This window comes from Molossus molossus, unplaced genomic scaffold (genome assembly GCF_014108415.1).
Source record: "Molossus molossus isolate mMolMol1 unplaced genomic scaffold, mMolMol1.p scaffold_m16_p_18, whole genome shotgun sequence".
In the NCBI taxonomy this organism is placed as follows: domain Eukaryota; kingdom Metazoa; phylum Chordata; class Mammalia; order Chiroptera; family Molossidae; genus Molossus; species Molossus molossus.
Window position 1 is genome coordinate 38382896 of NW_023425353.1, and position 14404 is coordinate 38397299.

The 14404-nt window shown below is 37.5% G+C and overlaps 1 protein-coding gene across 1 annotated transcript in view; it reads right to left on the bottom strand.

The window, feature by feature from the left end:
- NEK11 (NIMA related kinase 11) overlaps window positions 1–14404 on the bottom strand; it is a 223150-nt gene that overhangs the window by 207172 nt on the left and 1574 nt on the right. The window contains 1 exon segment of the mRNA XM_036266721.1: window positions 12636–12909. Coding sequence (XP_036122614.1) covers window positions 12636–12817 — 182 coding nt within the window. The 5' untranslated portion in view covers window positions 12818–12909.

The following is a 14404-nucleotide window of genomic DNA, read 5'->3' on the forward strand; positions in this document are numbered from 1 at the left end:
GTTTTTTCTTTTTGGTTTTCTGATTGGGTGATTTTTTCTACCCTGTTTTCTAATTCACTGATCTGATCTTCAGCTTCCTCTACTCTGCTGGTTATTTCTTTTTTTTTTTTCCTCACCCGAGGATATTTTTCCATTTTTTGTACAGATAGAGCGGGAGGGAGAGAGAGGAACAGAGAGAGAGAGAAACATCGATGTGAAGGGACACATCGAGTGGCTGCCACCCGCACGACCAACCAGGGCCGGGGACAAACTGCAACTGAAGTACGTGCCCTTAGCGGGAACCGAACCCGGGTCTCTCCGGACCGCAGGCCGACGCTCTAACTGCTGAGCCAAACCGGCCAGGGCCCTGCTGGTTATTTCTTACAATGTGTTCTTTATTTGTGCTATGTCATTCTTCATTCCTGCTTGGTGGTCTTTCATTTTCAATTGGTTGATTTTCAATGTTTTTATATTTTTACCCATGCTGTTGAGCTTACTTTTTATCATTTCTCTGAACTCAACCTCTGATAACTTGCTTAATTGCATTTCATTGATCTCATCTTCTGTAAAATTCTCTTGTTCTTTCATTTGGGATTTGTTTCCTTGTTTCACCATTTTGGCTGTCTCAGTAGGTTTTGGAGCCTGCCAAATTTTCCTTGTGGGTGTTGGTGTTCTGCTGGATGTGGCTCCCTCTACTGGGTTTAGATAAGTGTGGGAGGGCCCATGTTAAACACTACTGTTCAGCCTTATTTTCCTGGGTAGATTTGCAGGCCAATCAAAAGTTCAGTTTTCCTCTAGCTTTTGCCTGCTAGCTATTAGTCTCAGTTACTTGATGAGCCTTGTGTTGTAGTCCTCAGCTGAATGAAAAAAAATCTCTCAGGTGTTCAGGGTAAGAGGATTTCTAGTGGGTGGGGCAGATGCTTGCTGGCTGTCTCTAGCTGTTAATCAGCCTCAGTTTGCTTTTCTCTGGCCTGGCCAGGTGGTGTAAATTCCTGAGGGAGGGGCTGTTGCTTCTCCCCAGGGCTCTGGGAAGGGGCTCTGAGTAAAATGACTTCTGTCCTATGAGAGAATGATTTAGCACAAAACTCCCAGTGCCTTCCCAGCTCTCCAAACTCCCAAGTCTCTCCATATAGTTCCAGTGCAGTCTTGCACTTTCTCTGCCAAAGCCCAAGGTGAGTGGCTGTAGCTAATTTAGTGCTCTGTCCCACTCTGTGCTATGGAGCCAGCTTGGGATTTTAACCGAGAGGTAACTGCTCACAGCTAAAGCAGTTGCTGTCCATGGGCTCTCATGACTCCACAATTCCTACCAGGCTCGATTTGGTGTCCTCTTTCTGTCCATGGTTATACAGGTTCTTTCCAGCTGCTTTTCTCTTGGTTTTTCCTGATGATTTGTCTTTATTTTTGTTGTAATTCCAATTTGGTCCTGGGAGATGGTCTGTGTAGCTTCCATTCACTCCACCACCATTTTAGAATCCAAGTAAGGCAACTAAACCTTTTTCCCCAGGAAAATCAGCTCAAGAGTAATAAAGTGAGCCAGAAGCTAATTTTAACGTGAGAGTTTTCCACTTCTGATTCCTTTGACATTGAAGTTATAGATGTATCTCATTCCAAGTTATTTAAAGATGGATAATATCACAACTCAAATTTTCAGTTCAAAATAGTTAGAAAGGTGGGTACTAGTCAAAAACTGCCATCCCTACTCCTAGGTCAATTCATTTGTCAAAAAAGGATCCAGGTCATTTCAGAAGGGAAAGGACTGAGAAAAGAAAATGTTTCCCTCAGCTGATCCTGTAGGAGTAAATGATGGTACTGAACTCCCTGCTGTGTGCCAGCTGTTTTACCTGCCAAAAACTATTGGAGGAAAAGTCTCCCAAAAAGCTTGCTTGAACAGAACCAAGAACAAGAAGGGTTAGTTACAGATTACACTTGAGGGTGTCATGCTTACTTTGGGGTCAGGAAATTAAAGTTAGCCCCCCAAAGCCCTGGTCAGTTAGGCTCAGCAGTTAGTGTCGGCCCATGGACCAGAGAGTCCCGGGTTCGGTTCCTGCTAAGGGCACGTACGTACCTCGTTGCGGTTTGTCCCCAGCCTTGGTTAGGGTCTTGTGGGTGGCAACCACTCGATGTGTCTCTCTTACGCTGATATTTCTCTCTCTTCTTCCCTTTCTCCCTCCCACTCTATCTGAGGATAAATGCAAAAATGTCCTCAGGTGAGGATAAAAAAATAAGTTAGCCCCCCAAAATATTCTGACACCAACCATTAAAAACCATGAATTTGGTTACTGATGTTCCTCTGTAATCTATTAAAAATCTATTAAAGTTCAGTCTTTGCTACAATACAGCTCACCAAGAAAAAGTATTTTTTTGGGTGGAGAGGTGAACTTTAACTATACTACACCCATAAAGTTTTGTTCTTACAAATTATATCCTCATCTTTAGAATAGTTTGCATTGTTTACTGAATAAATGAGACAAAATAACATTTAAAATAAGGGGCTTACACAAATCTTGTGCTTTAAAATTTTGACATAGTCAGCAATGACAATGTAAAGAGACCAGCATATCCAATTACATTTTTTAACTTAGTACTTACTAAGTTAATAGCTTAAATATCCCCCCATCTCATACATTTAAATGAATTATATTCCTTATTTCCTGTGGGTATTATTCAGTGTTAACAAAACCATTAGGTTCCCTACTCACAAATCCACCAAAACAATACATCAGAATAACAGAGTGGGATAAGTAAAGAATTTAAACAGCTAGCCTGAAAATCTAATAAATATATTATAGTAATTTGTTTAAACTCTTTTCTTGTCAACAATCCATCTATTTTAAATAAATCACTTTTGTTTTCTTCAAACAATAGTAATAATTTTTGAAGCATTTTTAAATACTTATTTTTTGTTCGTTAATCCTCACTTGAGGATATTTTTTCCATTGATTTTTAGAGAGAGTGAAAGGGAGGGAGGGAGGGAAGGGGAGAGAGAGAGAGAGAGAGAGAGAGAGAGAGAGAGAGAGAGATTGGTTGCATCCTGCACACACCCCAGGACTAGGGAGCGAACCTACAACCCAGGTACCTGCCCTTGACCAGGAATGAAACCTGAGACCCTTTGATACACAGGCTGATGCTCTAACTACTGAGCCATACCAGCCAGGGCTAAAGCATTGTTTTTTGTTGTTTTTTTTAAAAGGCTGGTTGAATGCTGTTGACGTCTTTCTAAATGCTTCTTGGTGATTCAGTCTTCAAAACAGGCTTTTTGCCCCCCCTGACCAAGCCATAATGAAACTGAGGATTTCCCTGCATCCTATGCATCCCAAAATATTTTATTTATTAGACATCTTTCATCTGTAAATATTAAAAACCAGATAAAGAGCTCATAGCTTTTTTATGCTAATACATGCAGCAAAGCAGCCTCGGGAAAATGTAATTTACTCCAGAATATCAACTTCATTACCATGATTGAGATAAGTCAAAGTAACTGTGCACCCTTGCATTTTCTTCTCTCTTTTTCCCTTCCATCTCCCAAACCTTAAATGCTATAAGATGGCCCAAAGTGAAGTACGAGCTCAGATTTACCCTTTTCAGATTTACCTAGGAGGAGCCTAAGCACGAGCCTCCAGAACACAAGCTATTTAAAAAGACATGTTAGCCATGACTGGTTTTGCTCAGCGGTTAGAGCACTGGCCTGTAGACCAAAGGGTCGCAGGTTCAATTCCCAGTCAAGGGCATGTACCTGGGTTGCAAGTTTGATCCCCAACCCTGTCGGAGCTCTGTGGAAGGCAGTCAGTCGATGTCTCTCCCTCCCTTCCTCCCTACCACCCTACCTAAAAAATGAATGGAAAAATGTCCTTGGGTGAGGACTAGCCAAGAAAAAAAGAAGATATTTTAATATTCTCTCATATTATAATCCCTCTTAAAAGATTGAAGATTTTCAAACAACAAGTGTTGGCGAGGGTGTGGAGAAAAGGGGACTCTAGTACACTGCTGGTGGGAATGCAGACTAGTGCAGCCACTATGGAAAACAATATGGTGTTACCTCAAAAAATTAAAAATTGAACTGCCATTTGACCCAGTGATCCCACTTCTAGGAATATAACCTAAGAAGCCTGAAACACCAATCAGAAAGAATATATGTATCCCCATGTTTGTAGCAGCACTATTTACAATAGCTAAGATCTGGAAATAGCGTAAGTGTCCACCAGTAGACGAATGGATAAAAAAGCAGTGGTACATATACACAATGGAGTACTATGCAGCTGTAAGAAAGAAAGATCTCTTATCCTTGAGACGACATAAAGGGACCTGGAAAGTATCATCCTAAGTGAAACAAGCCAGACAGAGAAAGACAAGTTTCATATGATCTCACTTATTTGTGAAATATAATGAACATAACAGTCTGAGGAATGGGGTAGTCCCAGAGACATGGAAGTGGGGTACAGACTGACAATCCCCTAAAGACGGGGGTGGTGGGGGAGAGATAAACCACAGAACTTATATGCATGTATGCATGAACAGTGGACATGGACAACAAACTGGGGAAAGGGCTGGGAGGGGGGGGGATCAGTGGGGGAAAAAGGAGAAACATCTGTAACAAAAATTAATTAATACAAAAAAAAAAAAAAAAGACTGAAGATTTTAAGGGAAAAATCTTTCCTGATCACTACAATGGAAAACTGAAGAAAACTCTTCTGAAACAGCAAAATGGAAAGAAATCATTAGTTTCCTCCAAATTGCTTTCATAAGACTCTACCATATAAACCATTGAATCTCATTAAATTAACTCAGCTCAATAATCTGACTTTCCCTTTACAGATACCCACTGGAGAGAATTCCTGGTCACAATATAGAAATATTAGCTTTAATAAGCGTACAAAGAAGGGGCTCAAGGTTGAACGTGCTAAATCTACTGATGTTTTGTTCACAACTCAAAACTGAAAGTAAGGATATGTTAAAATGATTACATAAATCACACAGAAAATGCATAAATAGATGTTAGTAGGTATAATATATAAACACTAGCTTTGCTGAAGGCTATCAGCTATTAAGTAGAAATTACTGTCACATTCTGAGTTGCTGAAAGCTTGTTTCAAATATAAATGTATGCATTCTGGTAAGAACTACTACTCATTTTTAATTGTTTGACACCATCAGACTACTATAATCAATGTATTAATTCTCTAAGAAGAAATAATGTCCTTTTTTATAAATAGTGAAAACTTACACATGAAGGGAGGCTTTTTAGTTCATTCTTTATAATATGAAAACCAATTTCTCCATTTTTCAATGTGTCACAAATACACTTAAAATGGATGAAGTCCTTTTTTTTCTAATTACAACTGAGTATCTCAGCAAATGTGGCCATAATTCATAACGGGCCCAGATATGCTTCAGTTGAATGACACAGAATGGCCATCACTTCTCAGTGATTGAAACTTGGTTCTTCATTAGTTTTCCAGTTATACCATTGATACGTGAAATATGCTGAACAGTCATATCAAATCTCTGAGGATGCTAAAAGGCACAATGATTTTATTTTTATGTTTGTTTTTTTTTACTTCTATTTCAGAGAGGGCACTAGAATGTACATATCCAACCAGAGGAAGCTAAATGATAATACAGCCATACAGTGGTCTATTATGCAGGCATATAAAATGATGCTTTTAAGAATAACAATAACATGGAAAAAATACTTATATTTTAATGCTTTAAAAATATGCAAAATTATATGTACCCTGAAACTCTCCTGTATTGTAGGGCCTTTCGCACTGAATGGAACTGCTCTCCCACCCTTTTGCCTCTTTCAGTGGTCCTCGAAATACAGTCCTCAGGTCGGCAGCAACATCCGTTAGAAATGCAAACTCTCAGATCCCAGGCTCGCTACATCAGAAACTTTGGGAACAGAGCCCAGCAATGTGGGTTTTAACAACCCGCTTCTCCCCAGCCAATTCTGATGCCACTGAAGTGTGAAAACCACTGGCTAGTTCTTAATCATCCTTCAGGTCTCGGCTGAAACAACACCCTGTCAGGGAAGCCTTGCCTCACCCAACCCCATCCTGCCTGCTTCGAAAGTCTGTCTGTACCTCACAACAGTCAAGACCTTTCTTTCACAACAGTTGTGGCAGCTTGCAATTATTTATTTTTATGATTACATAATTAGTGTTTTCCTCACCCACTAGACCAGATATTCTCAGGCCTAGTTGCACATTTGAATACCTAGAAGCTCTCAAAAATCCAGATGCCTGGGGTGTTGCCCAATTAAAACAGAATGTATTAGGGTATATGACTCAAGACACACATATTTTAAAATACCGCCGCCGGTCAGGGCACACGCCCGGGTTCTGGGTCAAATCCTCAGTGAGGGGCGTGCGGGAGGTGGCCATTCAATGTTTTCTCTCTTATCAATGTTTGGAGCTCTCTCTCCCTCTCCCTTCCTCTCTCTCTAAAATCAATTAAAAAAAATTTTTTTTTTTTAAATACTGTGATTCCACTGTTCAGCCAAGGTTGAGAACCACCAGGCTCAAACTCCTAGAAGAGCAGGTGACCAGCAAATGGTAACTAATATTTGTTGAATAAATATGTGGGTGGTTTTGCTTTTGTTCTTTTACTTAGATTTATTTTCTGGGTTTTATTTTTATTTTTAACTTGTACATGGCACAAAACTCCAAATGCACAAAAAGGTTCAGTGAAAAGTCTCCTTCACTCCTCATCCTCCATCTCTGAGACAACTACGTGACCAATGCTATATGTTTCCCTAGAAGACAGAATAAATATCTGTCAATACATACAGAGAAGACCAGAAATTCGGTGGCAGGATTATAGAGCATTTTCCTTCTTTATGCACATCTTTTCCTTCTTTATTGGAAGAGGAGGTACCCTGAGGATAACTGTGTTTGTGCTTCTAGAGCTATTCAGAAGGTACATACTGGATCTGAGGGTTCCCCCCAAAATGGTCACTTGGAACTCTCTGTTAAGAAGAAGGAGACCTTTCATCTGGCTTAAGAAAATAATTAATTATTCCACTTACTTCGTTTTGATTATATTTTAAATTCTGATTACATATTCCAGTTCTCCAGAACTTGCACCAGAAAATGGTGGGAGGGTAGATGAAAGGAGATATTATTCTAGGCCCTGAATTAAGAAGTGGCTTCATGATTTATAAATTTATCTTGTCTGCATTTAGTTAACATAAGCACCTCAGCAAGACTGACCATCTCTAAGTATATTAAGAAAAAAACCTGAGAACTGAATCCTAGTGTGGTGGCTTAACCATGGTTCTGTCCTTCAGAAACCCTGACCGCCTAGCCCCAACCTGTTGGTGATTATATTTTAACATAGCACTTTGGCACTGGGCTGTAAGTCTGAGATGCTCTCAGGAGAGACTGGGTTAAAGAGGGCTCTTTAGCTTTACAGTGATGGACCCAGATTGTTGCAGATTTTTAAACTGTTATCACCCTTTTATGACTTTTCACCTCTCTTACTCTTAAAGTCTAAGACCACCCCCCTCTGCCTACAGTATGACTATTTCTAGCAGCAACTCTTAGCCCCTTTCTTCCATTTTGTTTCTGTGGCTGATAGGAAATCTGCTTGTTAGGACTTTTAAAAATCTAATACAGGCCCAAGAGCTCTCCCCGGAGTCCTGGGCCTCAATGTGTGGGCCTGAGGACATTTCTCTAGGGATGTGGCAGCCTTTCCTATTTGACTCCTAATCCTCATCTCATGCCACAGACATTTGATCCTGGGAAGAGATGTCCTGGGGAGAGAGAAAGTATTTCCATGTTAACCATGCCGACCCTATTTAGGCAAAGACCAAAGTGTAGGCGCACAGTTAAAAGGGGAAATACATGGATATTTATTTATATGGACCAAGGGGAGCGGGGTAGTAAAAGCTCTTAGATAATACACAGAAACTAGTAAGATAATAATCATATGCAGCAAGAAAGGGAGCTGGGCAGGGGCCATTCCAACATCTCTAAGATCAACCTGCCACACAGCTGTTTAAGCACTATGCTGTTTGCTAAGCTGTTTTGTGTATGTTGATTCTCTCTCTCTTCTAGAGTGGAAGCTCCTGAGAACCGAGCCTTATTTCCTATTGCTTCAGTTTCCTCCTCAGTGCTCAGTCCAAGGCAAAGCTTTAATACATAAATTGTATTAAATTCACAAAGCAAAGATGACAGCAGAAAGTCACCTTGACATAATGTCACTGTATCTTAAGTATATGATGAAATCTTTTTAAAAACATTATAACCAGCATTCTATGCTGATAAGGTGAATGTTGAAATTCACTGTAAATCATGTATTTCATCATGTACAAGTAATCACATACAAGTATAATCATGTATTTTAGGGTAATCATACTTCCTCAACATCTCTTTTCTTTTAAATTACATGTACTATGCTAAGAGCCAAAGTAACTTCGTGGCTCATAGATTTGATTTAAAAAGTAAATAAATTTTAAAAAGTAAATGTTTGACAGAGTAACAAAAACATAAAATTATGAACTAGAATTAACACAATTGTAGGGACGAGTTAACATCCTCATACCCATTATACCAGAGTTTCTGTAATTATGAAAGAAAATATTTCCAGATGTTGTTATATGAATTACATGATGCAGAATATAATAAAGGAGAAAGCTGTATCTCTATTCACTACTCATTTTAAATTTAATTTTACTCTACAGTGATAACTAAAAAAGGAATGCCAAATATTTATGCCAAAAAGAAAACTCTATTCAAACATAAATAGCACTTTTTTTATTTTTATTCCATAGCTAATACAGAAAGTCAATAAAAATGTGAAGGAACGTGGTATTTACCTTGTAATTAAAAGTCAAAATATATAAAAAATGTCAGTGAGGGAGTGGTGCCCCCAAGTGGTGTAATGATAAATCACAATGCACTGATGGAAAATAAACTAACTGTTCCATTTTGTCAAGTTCTTTGATTAATCTAAAAATGCATATGATATGAACCTATATTTCATAGGGGCTAATAATAAGTATCCTATAGATCATCTTGGACTCGTGGTCGACCTTAGTCACTCCTTTAATAGGGAATACCAAGGGACAGTCTGGTATGTAAAGGTATGATACCATTTCTCACCTCAAAAGGTTAGGGTTGTGTCTGCAAAACAATAAAGGGAGTGTTAGATCTACTCTGATCTATTAAGGGAACAGCATTAATAACATTGTAGAAACAATTTTTTAAAAGAATTTATTTTCTACCCATCTGTAACATTAACCAATTCCCTGTGTTTATGGCCTAGTAGCATGTAAGACAGAATTTAAAACCTTACCCAACCAGCCCCTCCTGTGTGGCTCGATGGATTGAGCATCATCCCATGGACTGAGACATCCTGGTTCGATTCCTGGTCAGGGCACATGCCCCGGTTTCGGGCTTGATCCCCAGTAGGGGGCATGCAGGAGGCAGCTGATCAATGTTTCTCTCTCCCTTCCTCTCTCCAAATAATCAATAAAAACATATTTAAATAATAAAATAAAACCTTACCCAACCAAATTGCTTAGAGAATGGGAGGTGCTAATGAATGCTTTTCTCATAAGCTGAAGGTTCAACTGTTAACACTCCAGGAGAAGAATCTAAAAAAATAAGAGTTATGTTTCCCTGTCTCCATACGTGTATTAAACATAACAATTGCTGAGGAGCTGCTATCTCATACAGCTAAAGGTCAACATTCTGAGGAACAACTCCTTTTGAACAGTTATAGGGCTACAAAGAATACCAAATTTTTATAAAATCTCCAGAAAGTTCCTTAAAGTTTTAAAACTCGCATGTTTGAAATCAGATTTCTTTGAGAGATTTTTCTCTCTTAAAAGTGGAGTGCAAAGGAAAAACTTTGATTTAATAGAGAGTTCCAATTATAGTTATTGGGTGGTGATTAGATAAAGTTTTATTAGGCTTCCTTTAATTATTCTTTTTTTTTAAGTTTTTTTTTTTCCCCCTTTATTGATTTTTAGAGGGAGAGGAAGTGAGAGGGAGAGAAAGATAGAAACATTGATGAGAGAGAACATTGATTGGCTGCCTCCTGCATGCCCCCCCACTGGGGATCTGGCCCACAACCTGGGCATGTTTCCTGGCTGGGAATCAAACTGGCGACCTTTGGTGCATGGGTAGTCACTCAACCACTGAGCCATAGCAGCTGGATCTTTAATTATTCTTAATTTGGATTATTATAAATAAGATGAATCTCAACTGTTATTGAGTAATAATTATATGTAAGACAATGTGATATCCATATTTTATTTACATTTTATAGATATACTTACAAATACATGTATATTTATTCATAAATAAATATATCTCATATTCATTCATATTATATACTTTATTATATAATATTTTTTATTGATACCATATACATATATAGATATCTATTTAACTTATATTGCAATCCTACAAACTATTATACCCACTTACTGACAAGAAAACTAAGGCTCAGCTTAGGAACCTGCACAACTTTGACCTCACAGTTGAGAACAGGACTGGCTTTGCTTCTTGACCTGCTCACCTCCAAAGCCTGCGGTCTTAACTGTGGCACATACTGCCTTCCTTCTAGTATTCTAGGATTTTCTGAGCAGCCATATTCATGACTTTAGTAGAGAGTTCGAAAATTAAATGTCCACGAAGGTAAGGCAGGTTGTGAAAAGGTGTGACACAGTTGGGTGAAAGAGACCAGGAGGAATGGCAAGAATGTGGCTAATTGGAGAGCACAGGATCTGTCTTAGGGGCCAGCTGCTCCCCAGCTCCAGCCCATACTGGCTACATAGGCAGGGGTGCTGGCAGATGTTAGCAAATCTTTTGATATTTTTCAAAAGATAAAAAGTTCAATTTTTATGAGAGCTGCCCATTTTTAAATACTGGCAACTAATTTAAATGAAAAAAAGAAGCACTATGCACGCCAAACAACACATCTGAAGGCTGAATGTGGCCGATATGTAATATATTGTACACATTCTGATGACGAATCATTCCTTTCTGAGAGAGTCTAGACTAGACCTTCTGGTATCAAATGATTTGTCAAGTATCCTCAGTACTGGATTCATTCCACACACCTAGGCTTTGTCTACCATCTTCAGTTCAAGTCACATGTTTTAAGACTAGTTTAGGTATAGGAAAGGTCACTAAAAAATCCTTTCCAATCAATCTCTCTCTCTCTCTCTCTCTCTCTCTCTCTCTCTCTCTCTCTCTCTCTCTCTCCCTGTGTGTGTGTGTGTGTGTGTGTGTGTGTGTGTCTCCACACACACATTACACTCACCCATCATTTGAAGTCTGTAGCTTTCAAGTCTGGTCTTCATACATCTTACTTTATATCTCTCTAATCAATTTTATAGGCCTTCCTGTAAATTCTTTTAAATTTCTTCATATTCCTCAGTAGTTGAATAAACCAAACTTGGATATGAACTTCTTTACAGTGTGGTTTTATAAGTCCTGGGTCAGATTAGGGTCTTACTTTCAATATTTTCATAAAGATTCTGTAGTAAGTTTCAGAAATGTATCATCCTGTTCTAAATGGCTGGAAGAGAACCTCTAGGATTTAAAAGGAAAAATATTCTTTTTGGTAGGAGTCTTAAAGCATGTTTTAAGGACATCAGAAGAATACCAGCACTGTCACCATTCTTCATGCCGGAATTCACTGAAAAGTATGAATTCTAGATCATTTTAAAAATTCTGGACATGGAGACCATTTGAAAGGTTGACTTTTAAAATAAAGAACTAGCATCAGTAACATTTACCTTTGTAATTCCTATGAAATACTAAGAACTAGGAAATTGTTTATCACACTGATTTTAAACCCACACTTAAATATTCAAAGGGCAAAAGCTGAAAGAATCTAGAGTAGCTTCAAAATAGATTATGGGATGGGAATGTGTTAAAGGCTGATTTCTTAGATCATTCTTCCTTCTGCTTTCTCTTCCTCCTGTATTTCTGGTGCACAAGTTTCTTATCCTAACTTCAGTTCCAACTAACTTTTCATTGCAGCAAATTCAAACAACTTTAAGCTAAAATGAAGATTCATCTTTATTTGTATGAGACGTACTATTCGACAGCATTAAGAATTTTTCTCTACTATGGAAGTTTATAGGGCCTGACCAAATCAAAGAAGAAGAATTTAACATGATGTTCATCAACATAGGCTAATTTTAGATGGGAGACCTTGTTTGGTTTAAAGATATAATCTGAGGTCTGTATAACTACAGACTTCAAAAAACTCCTCCATAGAGAAAAAGCAAAGAAAATGCCATAGTTCCTTTCGCACACCCTGGTCACCTCAAATGTAAATTTCCACGTATGTAACATTTGTAAGACTGCAGACATTATAAACAATGCTTATCCTATCATTCAAGAAGTCCCCATCAAGTTAAGCTGAAGCAATGTTGTAATTGAGATTCTGGAATGCATAAAATGTTATTTTCACATAATCTATCTCATTTCCTTTCCCTAAGTCATTTAGGTACTTCACTCACCTGCTGAAATGCATTTAAAAACCTTATCTGAAGACACCATTCAAGGAGCTATTCTATCTCTTACTAAATTCTTTGACGCAAAGAGCAAAGTGAGGGTTATTCCATGTTTTTAATCAGCTAAAAGTTGCACATGTGGGCATCCAAGTCATGATTTGTAGGAAGTACTTTTACTTACAATTCCTCTCCTTGTTTGGCTTTCTTGTCTAAAACCAGATAGACAGTTCCAAAACTTCCACTGCCAAGTTTCTGCTGAAGAACATACCTTCTTGCAATCAAGGTCTTTGGATAAGTGGAAATGGCTATTGATCCACTCACATATTTAGCAGCCTCTTGGAATTTCAGCATTGCTCCAAACATGAGAGAACCAACCGGTTTCTTTGTTTATAGAAATGTAACATTCAAGTCTCCTAGGAGGTAGTTAAATTCATCCAAGTGGTGTCGGTCAATGCCTTAAAGATGAAAAGTCCAGAGATCAGGTCTAAGGGATCTTGAACTATTCCTAACAAAAAGTGTAAGTTTTTGGCAGTGACATCTGCACCTTGATTAGTGGATTGCATGATGCCATGGTGGTTAACTTTAACAACATGAAAGAAAAATGATACAAGGTGGAGATACTGAAGATGCCAATAGAAGGCAGTCTTTTACAGAAAGAGAGCCTTCCCTCATACATGCACATTTGGCAAAACTGAGTTACAGTCATTTTTCCCCAAAGTTCTGAGATGTACATTTATTTTCCGATCAACAATCTTTTAAAAATATATACTCCCCACCTGCTTTTTTATAAACATGCAAATATAAGAACATTATCATTTACTTAGATCTGTATATTTGCATCAATATTTTTGTAAGTCTTTCTTCTGATTGGATATCTATTTTGATTAGAACAAAAATATAACTCAATTTGTTATACTGAGTTAAGATGAAACCAGAAATGAGCATGATGCTCTGGTTTCTTTAGACTTTTTTACTGCTGTAGACTTTAAACCATGGTATTTGCATTTCTTAGACTAGATATGAAAAGGGATAAAGATTCAGAATGAATTTTTTCCCATCCTAAGAAAATTCTGATCCAGTTTCTAAAGCTTCAATTATATATACTATGTATAATTTTCCTGGGTTAGAAACAAGAAATGTCACAAAAGCAGTTCAAATCTAAAACTGTATTTGAGTGTTAACTAATTATAAATATGTTATAGGTAAATCTGTAATTTCTCATGGAAATACAAATGTACATCAGAATTATGAAAATCAGGACTGTTTCATATATATGTGCATGGTAAAATCACTTTTATTTCATCAAAATGTAAAAACTTTTGTTAGTAATCGTGAAAAGTGGGTTTTCTTTTAAATCTATATAAAAACAAGATTTTAAATTGAAGACTCTATGACTTGCAGTCAGGTTTCCATATTCAACAATTCCAAAGCTGTTAGAAAAAAACTATTGTATATAATGATAAACAAGATGTTATCTGTGTAGTTTGGGGGTACATGGCCAACAGGCTTCAGAACAGAACATAAACAAATAAATGTCTGTTTACAGCAGCAATTTTCATCTTTTTTCATCTCATACTACTTTTAAACTAATTACTAAAATTCTGCAGCATACCAAAAAATGTATTTTTTTTTGCCAATTTGACAAAAAAAAGGTATAATGTTGACTGATTTATTATAATAATAATAGTAATTAACTACCTTTTTTGCTTCAAAGTGACTTTTAAGAAAATCAGATGCCTATACTTGTATATAAGGATGCCTGGTGCCAAGAATTAAGCAATCAGACACAAACTTATACAATTTGACCAATAAATACAACTCTATTATATGACCTATGTATTTATGGTTCAAGATAGGTCATTTACATTGGACAGCCATTGATTGTGCTAGCTGCTGTCATTTTTTCTTTAATGAGGTCGGTGCACTGACTAAATAGTCAGGTATTTAATG